General features: G+C 32.7%; 1 protein-coding gene and 1 pseudogene across 1 annotated transcript; one reads left to right on the forward strand and one right to left on the reverse strand.

Annotated features, from left to right (window-relative positions):
* Positions 1-5,437: 5,437 nt before the first annotated feature.
* LOC137824526 (uncharacterized) lies at positions 5,438-5,956 on the forward strand. Its single transcript, XM_068630193.1, has 2 exons — positions 5,438-5,594; positions 5,706-5,956. The coding sequence occupies exons 1-2, from the start codon at positions 5,438-5,440 to the stop codon at positions 5,954-5,956; spliced, it is 408 nt and encodes a 135-aa protein (XP_068486294.1).
* Positions 5,957-13,057: 7,101 nt separating this feature from the next.
* On the reverse strand, positions 13,058-17,741 carry LOC137824527 (soyasapogenol B glucuronide galactosyltransferase-like; annotated as a pseudogene).
* Between the last annotated feature and the right edge of the window lie 405 nt (positions 17,742-18,146).

The following is an 18,146-nucleotide window of genomic DNA, read 5'->3' on the forward strand; positions in this document are numbered from 1 at the left end:
AGCGACCATAATTAAATGAATACATCAAATTGAGTGATCAGAGTAAAATTAAAACACTACACAAAAGCGACCAGAACTAAATCGCATTAAGCGGCCAGAAAAACGATGAAAATATCGCACTAGGCGACCAAGATAAGATTAAAACACCGCACCAAGCGACCAGAATAAAACTAAATATACCGCGCTAAGCGAAACAAGCATATTGCGCTAAATGACAGGGACGAATGATAGTTAAAAAAGCTAAGGAAAATCACTGCTAGGTGACTAGAGTCAAACATAAGCATCAAAATAAACAATCAGAACATGAAAATCACACTAGGCAACCGGTATGCACGTGAAGCGACTAATGCTCAAAGCATCAGAAAGATAAACAAACTTTTATCAAAATGCTAAGAATAAAAATCATACGCATATGAGAGGTAGTTAATACAAATAAATAGTCAAGCATATCTCAAAAGTTGTACATATACAATCATGTGAAGCAAACGCCAATTGTTCAAAGCCCACAACCCGGGTTCAGGTTAAATTATATTAATTTCAACAGATGGCTCTGGCTCGGTCGGCCCAGCACGGTCACCCTCATTATCTCCCATGGCGTCATCATCTCCATCACCCAGCGACACGAGCTTTCCATTCATAAACTCTTTGTTAAGATCATAACGAGTATCATCCGTGGGTACGCCATGGTAAAAGGATACCTGACGAACGGCTTGCCGAAAGCTCTCCTCGTTTATACGTAGCATGAACAAGTGGCATTTCTCTAGGTCAGCCACAAATACCCTCTCCCTCTCCTCAGCTTCGGCCTTCTCCTTCAAGAGTTGATTCCTTTCGAATTCAACCCTTGCAAGGTTAGCTCTCAAAGCCTCTTAAACAGCTTCGGTCGCCACCTGATCTTGGTGCATTTTCTCCTTAGACTCCTCCACGGTTGTCGTTGTCGCCTTTAAAGAGTTGACAAATTTCACCAACTCGCCTTCAACCTAGGGACCAATACTGTATTAGTCCTTTTTAGCTCCTCACCAAGAGTCTTTCCAACTAGAGTACCCCAACCCTGCAACTCAACCAGTTCAACGATCAGGTCACCGGTGGGGACAACTACCAAGAGACTCTCGTCTTCAGGAAGCAAGTCGAACTCCAAAGCCTAAGCCACTTGCAGTGAGGGATTTAACATGGAGGGCCTTTGACCAAAGAGGACCCTACCTCTACGTTAGCTTGAGCCTTGGGCGGTCGGCCTCTCTTCCGGTTCACTATTGGGGCAGCCGGAGCTCTGGCCGGGAATACATCCACCGGAATGACTGGGTTACCCTTGCCTACCGCTTCAAAACTTCCAATTTTCCTATTGGGTGCCTGTCGCTTGAGGTTGCTTATGAAATTACTCAATGCTGGATCTATCCGAGTAATAATATATGTAAAGTACATACAAAATTAAACATTAACTTGACTATTACAAAGCCAAATGCAAGAAATCTACGTACCAGTGAAGTCCGCCTACTTCTTGGACGACCCAAACAAAACTATCAACTCTCGGGTGGGTAGTTTATAAGGGAGATGATAAAAAAAACCACCAAAATTGACTTGTCCAGCGGCGACATGGACGACCATGACAAGTACCGAGCTGGGTCGGATTTGAGTCCAGTGGAAAGGGAATTTTGTTTGATCCTCAGAATTATAAAAGTGGTCACAACCGTCCAGTTCCACAAAAATTGTAAAATACTTTTCTTTAAAAATTTTACACGAAGTAGGAAAGGTTGCGAACCGAACATTCCCCGATCGGTTCGATAAAGACAACCAACTCACGGGAATACTGGGACGAGTGTTGTAATAAAACAGTAAAGACTGAGGAGTAGGAATAAGTTGAAAGAGATCACACAGAACTTAGAACGTCTAAAGGATCACCCACGAGTTAGGATGTAAATTGGGTAGGAGCCACGTTAAGGATCCGAAGGACTCCCATGGTAAAATCATCAAAAGGCAGGGTTATGTGCAGGTTAGAAAAGAAAGTATTATATACAAGGAAAAAATTGTGCGACGCGTTTTCCCGACCATGACAAACTCAGTTAGTGTGACAACAGATGTCGACCATTACCGCATCAGTCGGACAGTCGGGTTTTATGAAAGAAGTTTCAGATAGAAATTGATCTAGAGTATTAGAATCCCTGAACTTTGTAGGCATTCTCAAAATAGACGGATCAACCCAATCATAACTGGGACCATCAAATGCAGTACGTGTAACAAAAGAATTGACGTGAATCACGATATTTGAAGAGTTGGAAGAAGACAAATACATTACTAACCTGGGTTGGATACAAGATACAGAAGAAAGAATGACAGGGTTGACACTCAGAGCACTTGATGGAACGTTTTAGAACGTAAACCCTTTCAACGTCAAGGTACCTCCTATTTATAGCAACCTTAAGATAAAACCAGTACCGTCAGATCCCCTTTCATCCAACGGCCTGTGCCACTCGGCATACGAAACGTCACAGGATCTCCATCTTCAAAACCCATGTGATGGAACAGTGCATACAAGAATAGCAATTTCCCTTCAAAAGTTGCTTCTCTGCCAAGCATTAAATGCTGTCAACGGTCACGTCTTACCTCAGGAACTCTTCCAGTTATTTTTTACTCTTCAGAAATTACTTTTTTCGAGTTTGGGGGCAAGTGTATAGGTCAGTACCGGATGACCAGAGACTGACTGATCAAGGTAAAATAACAACATAAAGAACACAATAAATAACTATTATTACTAATAGTTACCACTAGCATTGAATATGTAACAGCTATGAACTGGGCATCAGAGCATCTCGCTCAAGTGAGCGAGAATGATCCAGTAGCATTGGTCATTTTCGATGTTTTACTCGCTCAAGGAGCTCAATCTCGCTTGAGCGAGAATCCACTTAAGCCCAAACAAATTAGGTTAAATAGGGGGCTTGAGGCACAACCCTAGTGTGCACGATTGACAGGAAAATACCATTGAGTGACTTGTAACCCAATTGGGAGAATAAGAGGTGTGAGAAACATTAGAGAAGGGAGTCGTCAAGGAAAAACATCCTGGATCTTCTTTTCTTGCTCTTCCTGCTTGTAATAGTCATCATGTGTGGCTAATTTTACCCTTTGGGATATATAAACAATTTTTTTTTCTTGATTGATGTTTGGTATTATTATTTTGTTTGTAATGCTTGGTTTACCATGATCTAGAATCTTGGATTTGAATGAAAAGTACTTCAAAAGTTCTGACCTAAACAATAATGCTTAACATATTTGAATGTTAGGAATAGATTTGAAATGTTAATTGCTATCAACGTTTGATCTTGAGGATAAAGTTGTTTTTATAAATATGCAAGAAATCGATATTTAGGAAGCATTTTAATAATTTTTTATGCGAGGAATCAATATAAATGATTTTTATACAGGCATCAATATCAATCAAACGAACACAATATTGTCATGCTAATCAAAATACAAAAGAGTGAGAAAGATGAAACTCAATCCTATTTTTCCAATTGAAACAACAAACTTTTTGACTTGTTTTCTTTTTAATCATTGTCATCACAACTAATTCCAACAAACTTTTATTATTATGTTTTATATTTAGTGAATCTTTTACTTGATTATTCAATTGTTCCTGGTGAGTTTGATATTCGTCCTTAGTGACACATTATTACTTCTGATAACGCGGTACAGTTGCCGTAAAAGGTCATCAAAGTTTTTGGCGCCATTGTCAGGGAACAATTTGATTTTTGAGTATAAATTTCTAAATATTGTGAATATGCTAACTGTTTCTAATTGCTTATTTTTTTTATATTTGTTACTATTTTTAATCTGCTTTATTTACAGAATTTTTTTTATTTTATTTTATTACATATTTGTTTTTTATTTTATTTTCTTTTAATTTGAATATATGCTTTTATTGTTTTAATCTTTATTTTGAATTTATTTGCTTCTATTTATTTTTAACTTTATTCTGCTTTTAATTTATTTTCAGATTTTTTAATTTATTTTATTTTTAGATTTATTTGAATTTATTCTCTTTTATTTGTTTCAATTTTAAATTTTAAAGAAAAAAAGCAATTTATTCTGTTACTTCTAGTGAATCCTTCTGCTAACCTTTGAATTAATTGTATTATATGATATTGAGAGGTCAAATTCTCAAAGAACAATTATTAATTGAAGCAGAGATTGAAATGGCAGCGAAAAGAAGTAGAAAGACAAAGAAAAAAGAGAGGCAATGAGACACTAGAGAGGAATCCTCAACCATTTCTTCTTTTTCCACTATTATTTTCCAAGAGGAAAGCAACATGGAGAAGAGCAAGCACCACCTCCTAGGAGGACACTTGGAGCCACACACAAAGGACCAAGACATTTTTCTAGTATTGCAATACCTACTACCACCAGGGCCTTGGAGATGAAACTTGTTTTCCTTAGTCTCATCAGTATCCATCAATTCACAACAATAGATCATGAGGATCCATATACACATTTGGCTACATTTTATGAATTGGTGGGAACAATGGGTTTTCAATTAGGTGATATTGAGAATGTTTATATGCGCTTGTTTACTTTCATTGGCAGGAAAAGCTAAGGAATGACTCAAATCACATCCAAATCAAAGTCTCACTAGTTGGAAGGATGTAGAGGAATAATTTCTGCAAATATTTTTTCTAATCCCTCGCTACATCAAAGTAAAGTTTAAAATTTTTATGTTTAGACAAGGAGCAAATGAATCTTTCTATGAGATATGTGAGAGATTCAAAATGATGCTAAGAAAATTCCCAAACCATGGGTTTGAAGACATTGCTCAACTGAGCATTTTTCTTAATGGTCTCAGATCTGATACTAAGATGCTCCAAGATGATGCATCTAACAACACCATGATGTCTGTTGATGTTGAATAAGCGATGAAGATTATTGATGCATTAACAACAAATGATTAACATGATAGACAAGGTATTCAAAAGAAATGGTTGTTAGAATTGACTACGTCCGAGACTGGTCGGTACACCTTGGAAAAGTTCATGAAGGCTACTATGGCTAGTCAAGAGAATAATATGGTGGCAATCAGAAATATAGAAACTTTGGTGGGACAAATTGCCAACAAATAGCAGAAGGGCAAAGTGACCAATTTTCAGCCAACACCAAGACCAACCCCAAAGAGCATTGCAAAAAAATTCTCGCTGAGCATGGTAAAATAATAGGAGAGGATGATGGTGAGATTGTAAGAGCTGAGGAAGAAAAAAATGAGACTGGGAGGGAAAGGAATGAGAAAGAGAGAGGAGAGAAAAGAGAAAAGAGAAGAGGAGAAAAAAAATAAAAAAAGGAGTGAAGATGAGGAGAGAGGTGTTCTAAAAAAAGATTTATCATGTCCTCATGTTCCTTTCAAAAAAAGAGAAGGCAAGATTTTTTTTCAATAAATTGCTCCCTAAAAAATTATTTTGCAGGAATGCCGGAGCAAAAGTCATCATATGAAGAAGTTAGAAGGAAAACATGTTTAGAGCTGGAAGTTAGATGCGGTGGCATGATCCAAAAACGCTTGTCCAAAAAATTCAAGGATCCAAGGAGTTTTAATCTTCCTGTATCTGTAGGTGGTTTTTTTGTGGGTAAGGCCTAATTGAATTAAGGAGCAAGCATAAATTTGATTCCATTGGAGATTCTAAGAAAAATAGGTAATTTGGAGGTTAAACCCACCAAAATGCAATTACAACTAACAGACGAAACCGTCAAATATCCTTATGGTGTGGTAGAAGATGTTCTTGTGAAAGTAGACAAGTTTATATTCCATGTAGATTTTGTTATCATGGACATGAAGGAAGATGAGGAGATTCCCTTGATTCTTGGCAGACCTTTTATGAAAACTGCTAGAATCATAGTTGATGTTGATAAAGAAGAACTGGTGGAGATCAAGTTCAAGTGGACATGGAGGCCAATCATCAAGAGCAAGAAGAGGATGAGGCTCAAATAGAAGACGCCCATGGAGGTCAAAGCCCACCTCAAAGGCTTACAAGGAGCATGTTCAAAGCTTTAGGAACTAATGGACGTTTATTTTCTCTTTTTTGTAATTTCTTTGTTTGAAGGTGCTTAGAGGGAAACATTAGAAACCTCTTTTGTTAAAGCATCTTTAGGTCTTTAGTTAGGAGTCTTAGGGGGGGTGTGCGTTAGTAGATAGGTGTAGGAGTAATAGGGAGGTGCCAAAGTGAGAGAGAAGGTCACACCTTCCTCATGACTATAGTTGGCGCCACTTTCATTTGTTTTTGGGGGGAATTTTGAATTTATTTAGCTTTGCATTTCAGCACCTTTAGGCTATAAATTAAGGTGCTGCCTTTTTATTTTTGGAGATTTGAATTTTGATTAGAGAAACTATACTCAATTTTTGAGAGAGCATTGGAGAGCTTTGTGCCTTCCTCGCTAGTCTTATCTTGAGAGTTCCATGGTTACCTCAAGTGGCGGCTTGCACACTCATCTTGGAGTCACCATCCTCTAAGTGGCGTGATCATCCAACCATTCCTCCATCTTCATGAGCTTTCTCTTCTCCTTCCTTCCTTCTCTTGTTATATTCATGTCTTAGCTTGCTTCTTAGCTTTTTCTGTTCGACACTTTTCAATTCCTTGCTGCTTTGCTTCGGTCTTTTCATTTCTGCCGATTCATCTTTGCTTCTTTTTCATTTTCTAGCTTATATGTTCGGTGTAATTCAGTTCTTAATCATTTTGTTCGGTGCATTTGCCTTTTCTTCCATTTTAAACGATTCAATTTGACAATACATGGAACTTCCATATGAGTTTGGGTTTTGGTACTAGTTTTGGTGAGTTCTTGATTATAGAACCTTGATCCAATTCTATCTTAAATGCATATCTCATATCCAACTCAAGATTATTCCTAAGAATGTCAAGAATCATTCAAATTGTGCTATTGGAATCATATCAAGAACTCATAGTAAAGCTCAAAGTGATGAGGTATTTGTCAATATTTTTTATGATATAAATAAGTATAATGCAAGAAAGGTGATGAATTTTTACGACAAGTGCACCACGTTGCTAGAAGTAATAATTTTTCCTTGTGGACGGATATCGATCCCACAAGGAACCGTTGAATTATCAAGTACAATACTCACTACATATGAAACAGAATAATTATAAGTGTGTTGAAAATGGTTGTGTTGACGATGATTAATAAGAAAATAGGCAAAAAATTAGTTGATTCATGTTGGAAAAATAGAGATTAGGTTTCATCTTCCTCACTCTCATGTATTTTGATTAGCATTTTAATATTAAGTTCTTTGATTGAATTTGATGCCCGTATAAAATTCATTTATATCGATTTCTCGCATATAAAATTATTAAGAATGTTTCCTAAATATCGATTTTAGGCATATTTATAAAAACAACTTAGAGTCACACTCAAATATGTTAAGAATTGTTGTTTAGGTCAGAACCATAAAAATAATTTTCATTCAATTTAAGATTCTAGATCAAGAGTTAGAAACAAAACAACAATACCAATAATCAATCAAGAACATAATATTATATCATATTTAAATATCACCTCAATATATCGAACTTATTATCCCCAATTCCAAAGGGTATAATAAGCCACACATCTTCTAGTATCTTCTCTTCTCTCAATTGGGTTACAAGTCACTCAATGATGTTTTCCTCTCAATCTGACACACAAGGGTGAGCCTCTAGCCCCCTATTTAACCTAATATGTTAGGGTTAGGCGACTTCTTGCGTCGTGTTGATGGGCTCCTTCATAAAACATAAAAATGGCCCAATTTTCCTGACGCATTCTCGTTTGAGCGAGCTACATCTCGCTTGAACGAGAAAGGCATCGATTTTTTAAAACGTCATTGGAGCATTCGCACTCAAGCGAGAATGAGCTCGCTTAAGCGAGATCCCTGGTTGCAAAGTTGGCTTTTTTTGCGCTTTTATGCATTCTAAGACCGTCCAACTTTCTCTTTGTAACTTATATAATTCCTCTTTAGTCCAAACTTCCATTCTTCCCTAAAAACCTGAAATTAACACCAAATTTGGGAATAAAATACTCTTATTCAATTAAAGATCATAAAAAATGTAAAAAGGTATAAATTAATAAATATGGGATTATTGTATATGTAATTTAGCAATTAAAACTCATAAGTGCCTATATTTTAATATGAAACATTACTCAAATTAGGCAGTTATCAAAAGGATGATTTACAAGAGGACGCATCAAAAGATAAAGCCTTTCCTACAGTGGAGGAGCAGATGGAGGTTTCAAAGCCAAAGAGAAAGTTATACCTCATCAAGAATTAAAGACAGAAGAAGACAAGGTCAAACAAGGGAAGCCTTTGAAAGAGGATGAATATAACTCGGGACAACCTATCAGGCTAGAAGAAGCTAGGAGGAAATGTAAGAAGAAGAAGGCAAAATTGTGGGATATCAAGAAACTGAAAACGGATGGAACAATTGAACTTGAAGACCCATATTCTAGAAGAACCAAAGTTGTAACAAAGGTGGAAAAAAGAATCAAGACTAGTTTTATTAACAACATACATATAAGGAGAAGGAAAATTGGAAAAACATAAATACCATCTTAGATAATTCCTTTAAGAATTATCTCCTTTGTATCCTGATTTTTAACATTGAAAAAGTTAAAATGAAATTTAAAGAAAACATTATTATCAATAGCAAATTTGGAAACACCAATGAGATTCTTGGTAATGTGAGGGACATGAAAAACTTGGTGTAGAGAAAAAGTGTTTTTGTAAAAGGATAAAAAAAAGGTAGCAACACCAACATGAGAAATTTGCATACCTATACCATTACCTAGTTTTATAGTGTTTGTGCTAGTATTAGGGTGCTTGGAAGAAAATTTTTTGTTGTTTCATGAATAATATGATGAGATGCACCATGGTCAGGATACACAAAGGATCTTAAATAGTGGACAATGCCCCCAAGCAAAAAAGATATAAAATCAAGCGTAGTTGAGAATTGGGATGAATTTGCATAAATAGAAGTTTGATTATCAGTATCATATCAATGCCAACAACTAAGAGAAGAATGTACCAATTTACCACATATTTAACATTGGATTTTCTGACTTTACCAAGAATTAACAGTGCAATATTCTCATAAATATCGTGAATGGTTAAATGTGGTGTAGTTATATTTATAGCTTATAATGTAGAACTTGTTCAGGAAATAATATGGGTGAACAATGTCTCGTGCTTTGTGTGGTTCATTGTGGATGGTTGATGGGCTGAGATTCAATCTGGGACATTGCTTTTGGCTTGACACTCTGCTCAAGAATATATGGGTTGTTCAGGAAATAACGTGGGTGGATAGTGCCTCATGCTTTGTGCGGTTCATTGTGGATAGTTGATGGGGTGAGATTCAATTTTGGACATTGCTTTTGGCTTAAGACTTTGCTCAAGAATTTGTGGATTATGCAGGAAATAATGTGGGTGAACAATGTCTTGTGCTTTGTGTGGTTTATTGTGGATGGTTGATGGAGTCATATTCAATGTGAGACGTTGTTTTTGGCTTGACATTCTGCTCAAGAATCTATGGGTTATTAATATCCAAATTTTGTTTACTTGTTCCTTTGTTTCTTTTAATGGATATGAATTTGTTGTCAATGTATTTTTTTTTCAAGTAATAAATTAATGCTTTACAAAATGATCATTGTTGAAATAAAAACCGTACAATAACAAAAGTACAACACTCAATCGTAATATAACAAGAAATAATAGGAACATCAATAAAAGGGTTAACAATGGTTTTTAAAACAAAAGCACAAACGATAAAGAAGGTAACAATAAGGAACATACACTCACTTAATCCTTAAAAAGTCATTTATTTTTTTTTCAATGTCCTCCTACGTGTTGGAATGTTGCTGGATAAATGTCATAAGTTCAAACCTTGCATGAAGTTCATATCTTTCTCCAAAATGAACGACACATTGTACGTCGTCATCGTCTTCAATCTGAACTCAATATGAATTCCTAATTTCATTCATATACATTGGACACCAATAACATAAATCAACATCATATGACTTCCCATCCTCTGGGACAAACAAACATAGAATGAGGTTTTTAAGAACTAATAGGGGCATAGATTGATAATCCTAAACTGAAGCAGTTAATTGACTGACAAAGATGGTGGAGTGAAGCTCCCCAGTGATTATTTGGCCATTGTAATTCACCAAAGTAATGATAGTTGACTAGGTCATTTTGTGATAGTCATAAACATGTGATAATTGATTGGATGTTTTGTGTAGGTTTAGGTAATGATGAACTATATTTATAGTTGATAAAAAATGACATCCATTGTCAAAGCAAGAAATTTCTGACATATTTAATATACATTATTCAACATAGACTTATTTTTAATTGTGCATATGGGAATGTGTAGGTGTTGTAATAATGGTTTTACAATGGATTCCTTTGTATGAAATGACAATAATGTCTAAACCCATTGGATTTTGTAGACCCCTTTGTGTTGGGTTGATTCCTTTCCCTTAATATTTTTATTTATGAATTTAATGAAAAAAATTTGTGACCCAATTGTACTTCTAAGAACTCCAAATCGTGTCTCCAAAAAGCCCCTTAATTAGTTTTTTTTTACAGGTAGTCATACATAGTGCCTACTATTTGGGCTTGTATGAGGCCCAATTGTAGAGGGACATAAGTTTGGTTGATTCCTTTCCCTTAATATTTTTATTTATGAATTAAATGAAAAAAAAAATTGTGACCCAATTGTACTTCTAAGAACTCCAAATCATGTCTCCAAAAGGTCCCTTCATTAGTATTTTTAAGGGTAGTGCCTACTTTTTGGGCTTGGATGATGCCTAATCGTAGGGGGACATGAGTTGGGTTGATTCATTTCCCTTAACATTTTTATTTATGTATTGAATGTCAAAAAGTTTGTGACCCAATTATATTTCTAAGAACTCCAAATCGTGTCTCCAAAAGGCTCCTTAAATTAGTTTGCTTTAGGGGTATGATACATAGTGCTTACTTTTTGCGCATGGATGATGCCCAATCGTAGGGGGATATGACCCCATTGTTATCTTGTTTTTAATATATTTAACTTATATGTTTACTTATTTTTATATTTTTTATGTGTTGCAATACAAAAGGTATCCACTAGATGATAAGTAAGGTAAATGATCCAAAATTGTTTTGCTTGAAAGATTGCTTTGGGATAGAATTCATAACTTCACGAATTGAATATAGTTTGTGGATAACAACTTATTCTTCAACCGTAAGAAAAAGGGATTCAATCATGAAGATGTTGGAATTTTTTTTTTAAAGATGTTCATTTATTTTTAGTGTATTTTTTTAAGAATATGAATACATTCCTATATTTTTTTTTTCATTATACTAAGATAAATTGTGAAGAGTGATTGAATGGGATGTGACCATGTCACGACTTTATTGCTCAGGGTTGCTTTACAGACATGTCAGCCTTTGACTTTATCCCACTAACACGTTTGAAAGAACTATCGACATTACCACACAACTTCTTATTACATCAACATAGCTTTGATGGAATTTGATCATGTGACAAGTTTTGTTTGTAACTTCATTGACAAATGTGTTAGGGTATCAACTGGAGGACAAGGTAAGTGATAGAATGTTGTTTTGCTTTAAAGATTGACTCATGCATGCAATTATAAATACAAATCATGTGTTCTCATATGAAACTTACTTACAACGAATTCTCACTTTTCATTTCTCCATCTTTCTTCAATGATTATATTTCTAAGTTTTTTAAACATTACAAATATTTCTATATTTTTTTTACAATCAATACATTTATTTTTTAATGCATCCAAAATTAAAACTATCAATTTTTTTTTAATTTTATTAATTCCTTTTCATTTTCAACCAAATAATAATGATAACTTTAATTTTAAAAAATATAACAAATTAACAAATTTATAATTTCAAATAATGCGTCCACCAGAGAGTTCATTTTGGATGAAGTTTCACACCAAAATCAAAAAAATGCATATCTAAATTATGATAACTTACTAGACCACACTCATACGCTCTATTCTACTTCAATGTTGGAAATAAAAAAAATTAAGTTTGTACAACACATCTTATTAAAAGGCTTCAGAAAATCACCACATGCACCTCCTATAGGTATTAGGGTGCTTGGAAGAAAAGTTGTTGTTGTCATGAGTAATGTAATGAGATACATCATGGTCAGGATAACACAAATGATCTTAAATAGTGGATGGTGTCCCAAGCAAAGAAGATATAGAATCAGGCGTAGTTGAGAACTGAGATGAATTTGCATAAATAGAAGTTTGGTTATCAGTATCATATCAATGTGAATAGTTAGTTAAGAGAAGAATGTAACAATTTACCACATATTTAACACTTTATTTTCTGACTTTGCCAAGAATTTATGGAGTTCCAATAAGGTCTTTAACTTTTCTTTTGAACATACAAACATGTTGTTCTTAGTTGTAGAAGAGTTGTAAAAAGAACGATTGACTCTGTTGGAGAAACCAGTGGAGCGAAGTTTGGTATTTGAAGGCCAAAGACTGGTTATAAGATTAGCCCCAAGAGAATTAAAATCAATAGTTCTATGTTTGTCAAACATTTACTCCTTGAGAAAGAATCAACGCCTCAATGTCTTCAATGTCTTCAATGAAGTAAGAATCGGTATAAGAAAAAACAAACATAACAAAAACATCGTAGCCTTCAAGTAAACCATCTAATATAACTTCAATATGATCATGTGGAGATATTGAAAAATCAATGGTAGAAAAGTATCAAAAATCTTGTTGATATAAAAAAGATAGGTAGTGATAGCCCTCTCCCCTCTGAAGTGCCCTCTGGAGTTAGATTTTGAGCTTCTTAATTTTGGTTTTTGAATGAGAAACATTATAAATGTTGAGTTTGTTCCAGATTTCAAAGGAAGGAAATAGACCTACTGTTTTGGTGAGAAGAAGAGTGTCATGCATGCAAGAAGCCATGCAAATCAGTAGTTTATTTAGCACATCTTATTAAAAGGCTTCACCACATGCACCTCCTAGAACCACTAGATTGCTTCTCCATTTCAATTATCTAACTTGCTTTTGCAAGTGCCTTTAATGACTTCAACGATTTAAGTTCATCTATCAAATGAATCAAGTTGTTGTAAGAGTCTCCGCCCTTCTCTATAGTCTTTTTGGAAGCGTCACTGAGTTTTCTTGCTCTTCTCCTCAATTCTCTACTTTCTTCTTTCTCCATCAACTGTACCACCGCATTGGCAATCTCCTCCCTTCCCGCCACATCAACCTTGCCACTGAATGCCCAAAACTTGTTTTCTTTAGCTCCCACTGGAACTCCAATCTTCAACACATCAACTAGCAACCTCTCATTAAAAAATTGCTCTTCAAACATACGCCATGTGATGATTGGCAATCCAGCATTCAAGCTTTCAAGAATGGAGTTCCAACCACAGTGAATCACAAAGCCTCCTATGGCAAGGTGATTCAATATCAGCTGTTGGGGTGCCCAGTTCCATACGATAAAACCCTTCTTGCTTTCTTTCATATTATCCTCAAACTCTCAAACTCTTGCAGGAAACTGTCTTCATTCTCACTTTCATCCCTTTTCCTCATGACCCAGATGAAACTATGACCAGAATGTTGAAGCCCATAAGCCAGTTCAACAAGTTGAGCATGAGGGAGCCGAGTGAGGCTTCCAAAATTTACATAAATTGCATATTCCCTTAGTGTTAAGCTAGGTTAGCCACTCTGGTTCTTCTGGAAGGTCCTCCCTGTGTTCCCTCTTCACCTTTTCTCCATCATCCTTGTTAACCCAGGCTGAAACTGGTCCAATATTCCAAGATTTGATCCCCATTGTTCTCTCATGAAATTGCTCATACTCACTTTCAAGTTCATGAAAACTATTATAGAGTGCTTCATAGCTTATGCACTCTCATTCAAACATTTCCACTAAATAGTGCGGGACATCCTTACGAACCCTTTTCCAGTTTGCTAGCTGCAGACGGGTCATCTCTATTCTTTGAGGAAAATCAAGAATTGTAAACTTGTCGGTATCGGACACTAATCTCTTTTGAGGCCTATGCCTCCGGATAGAATGAGCAGCACACTCAGATAAGTAGCTTGAGCTGTAAAAGAAGATTCTTGGAATACCCAGTTTTTCTGCAGATTCCATTGTCCAAGGATAAAACATATCTCACTATGCAAGATGGATGCATATCATGAAACAAAAGCTCAATCTGACTTCTGAGTATTGATATTCCATGAAGGAATGACGCAATATTTTTAGGGAAGTGCCACCTTTCATGTTTTCAACCCCTTCGGGGAGACCTACTTTGGCTGCAGGGAAAGGAACCAGTTGGGTTCTGATATGGCATCCAAAGCTGAAGTCAATGTCTATGGCCTTTTGGAAAGCCAAAAACATATTAACACCATGCCTGGCAAATAACCTTGTTGTGTCTATCATGAGGTTCATATGGCCAAGAGTTGGAAATGAAAGAAAAGTGACACTCAATTGGTTGTGGGGGTTGAGAATCCATTGCTTTCGCAATGTATGAGGTTCTGTTTCTTTGGGGAGGTGTCTGAGAGAACTTTCTGTGATACACAGGGAATGGTTTTCAAGACTCTGTCTCAATAAAAGAAGGAAGAACTACAAGAGAAGCAGAATACCTGAGAACACTTCAATATCTGCACTCTGAATGTTGACTTATATAAGCATAAAAATATAACACAAGTAAATCTATGCAAGAAAAATATTGCACCAGAAAATTCCTTATTAATTCTCTTTCTTTGATCACATAAAAAATAATAATTAAAATATTTATAGAATTAATTGTAAAAATCATGTTTTATATTATGAATTGTCAAAATATTAATGTTAAAATAGTTGTTGACAAATTTATTCTAATGTAAACAAATCCATTCACTTTTGGAATTTTATAGAAATGTAAACGAGTGATCGTGCTGTGTTTTGGATCCATTTTAAGTTAATAAATGTTTAAAATTAATCACGTGTGGTTAACCGTTTGTCTTTTTATTTGTTCTAGTTTATCATAGTCATTTTAATGTTCTAGTTTTAACATTATATGCTATTAAAACTTATCCATATATAACTGCTTGAATACAGTGAGAATGACACGTGCATATAAATAGAAAGAATTTGTTAAACAATCAAAATAAGGCATTATAATTTAATCATTTTTGTAAGTTATCTATATTTAGAGTTTTCAATATAAAACTATTCATTTGATTTAAAAAATAATAGAGAAAAACATTTGTAACAATAATTTTGTAATGGGATTCTAATTAACGATGTTAATCGAATTAATTTTACATATTATTATTATTTTAATATTTATATTATAATATTTTTATCATTATAAATATATAAATATAATTGTATTATTATTATTTATTTTATTATTATATTATATTATTATAATTGATTATATAATTTTATAAGTTATACATAATAATTCATTATGTAAAATTTTATAAGTTATACATAATAGTTCATTATTATGTTATAAAATTATATAATCGATTATATATTATACATTATCATCGATACTGGATATCATTTTTTTAATATAATATTTTTTTTATAATATTTTTATGTTACAATAAATATATATTATATTTTTATTTTTATTACAAATATATTTAATATTTTATTTTATAATATAATTAACATGTTTTGGAAAATATATTTGAATAATTTTAATTATTTCTTATCATGATTGTTAATCAAACCTATAAATAAAATATAATAATAAAAAATCATAAATAAGTTAAAAATAATAACATTACAGTAAGTTTGATCAGTTGATTATGTGGATAAATTCAGAAAAAAAATTATAGGTGTTTAGATTACTCTCTCCTTGTTTCTAAGCATATGAAAGGCACTTTTAGAATGCGATTTTCATTCGTTGAAGGATTTTTTGTGATTGTACGCAGAGTTTGAGAGTATTTTATGGTGTATTTATAATTGTGTGGTAGAAAAGGTTAATTTTTTTTAGATATATTTCACTCATATCATAATGCACTGGTTTCGCTGTACTCTTTTTTTTCATATTTTAGCAACATTTTAAATTATAAAATTTAAAATTTATTTTTTATATTTCAGATTATACAATTTAGAATGTTTGTTTAGATTCAGAAAAAACTTCTATAGGTAACCTAAATTGTAGTTTTATAAATAAATTCCATATTAAATAATATAAAATTATTTATTTATCTGTATTAACTTCTAGTTCTTAATATATTTTTTGAAAAATTAATTGCATTTCAAATTACATAATATAAAAACTAATTCTAAATTTAATTTTTTTTTAAATATAATTAAAAAATATAAAAATATTTCCAACCTTTTACAAAGGACACTTTTAGAATTACAAAATTTATGGAATGCCGTGAACCTATGGAAATGCATGAAGAAGCAGCCGACACTGACACTGACTTGACTGCGTATTATACATTTATTTTGATTTTAATATGATATTAATGAATCCGATACAACTCTAATACATATTTATATTAATCCAAAGTATTAAATTAATATTTTAAATTTTATAAAAATATTTTATAATACTAGTAAAAGCATATGCCATTGGCGCATGTGATGCATATTAACATTTTATCACATTAAAATATATATAATTTTATAATTTTTATCAATAATAAATTAAATAATAATAATAATATTTGAAAATACATATATAATTATATAAAGAATATTTTAAAAAATTATGTAGCTTTTATTTTTTAAGAAAATTATTTAACTATTTCAAAACATAAAAATATTTAATTATTTATTTGATTAAATAAATTATTTTTATTTTTAAAAGATAAATTTTTTAATTAAAAGATATATGAAAAAATATGGTATATTTTTTAATACAATGGCATATAAAAATATTTCTTATATAATTATATATTAAAGAAAGTTTTTTTTAAATGAAAGATTTGATGTTAAGCATCTTATTATCATATTAAAAAGTTACGAAATAATATATTTTCTTATTATGTAGTGCAAATTTTATTGTATTTTCTTTCTAATTCTAACTAATTACTTATTTATTCTATGAAATAAATATTAAAAATAGTATTGACTAGGTCGAGAGACTGAAAGGTCGAGATCATTAGTATTTTAAAAGTTAAAATAATATAAATAAATAATAGAATAGGAGAACATTGTATAAAAGTTCAATAAATAAGCCCAAAATACTTAAAATATATTTAATAACTGCAATGTGTGAAAAGTAAAAGCTCAATCAAGTCAAAGTCCAGCAACGAACACTATAAATAAGTGATATGCTCAACAAGTAAGTATAGTGATTTTATCTAATAATTGAATAAACTGATTCCAACTTTATCATCGGAACCTCTTGCAGATACACACACCCACCTGAGAGCAATCCTGAACCTAGAAGTCGAAAGTTGAACTTGATCAAGCAATTGAGTGACAACCCATATCCAATAACCAAGAACCAGCCACACTACAATAAATTTGTTATTTACAAAGCGATTATTACATATGGATTCAAATCCGTATGTAAAGTGAGAGCGTTACATATGAATTTTTACATACAGATCCATATTCGTATGTAAACTGAGCGTTACATACGAATTTGGATGCGTATGTAAAGTAAGCGTTACATACGGATCCAGATTCGTATGTAAAGTGACCATTACATACGGATCCAGATCCGTATGGAAAGTAAATGTTACATACCGATTTTTACATAAAGATCTAGATCCATATGTAAAGTGAGTATTACATACGGATTTTTACATACAAATCCAGATCCATGTAAAGTTAGTGTTACATATTGATTTTTACATACGGATCCAGATCCATATGTAAAGTGAGCGTTACATACGGATTTTTACATACGAATTTAAATTCATATAGTTCTTGATGAAAATTAAAAGCAATGAACAAAATTAAATAAACAAAATTAAAAATTAAAATATAAAAGAAGTTTATAGGAAATTGAAATAAATTTAAGATTTATTACGTTGTTAGAATTAAATTAGAAAAATAATTTGAGTTTAATTATTTTTTAATTTAATTAAAGCAAAGTTTATAATATTAAAATTATAAAAAAAATGAAAAAAAATATAAATATTAGTATAAAAAATAATATTTCATATTGATTGTCTCC

This window comes from Phaseolus vulgaris, chromosome 8, assembly GCF_000499845.2.
Source record: "Phaseolus vulgaris cultivar G19833 chromosome 8, P. vulgaris v2.0, whole genome shotgun sequence".
Taxonomy (NCBI): domain Eukaryota; kingdom Viridiplantae; phylum Streptophyta; class Magnoliopsida; order Fabales; family Fabaceae; genus Phaseolus; species Phaseolus vulgaris.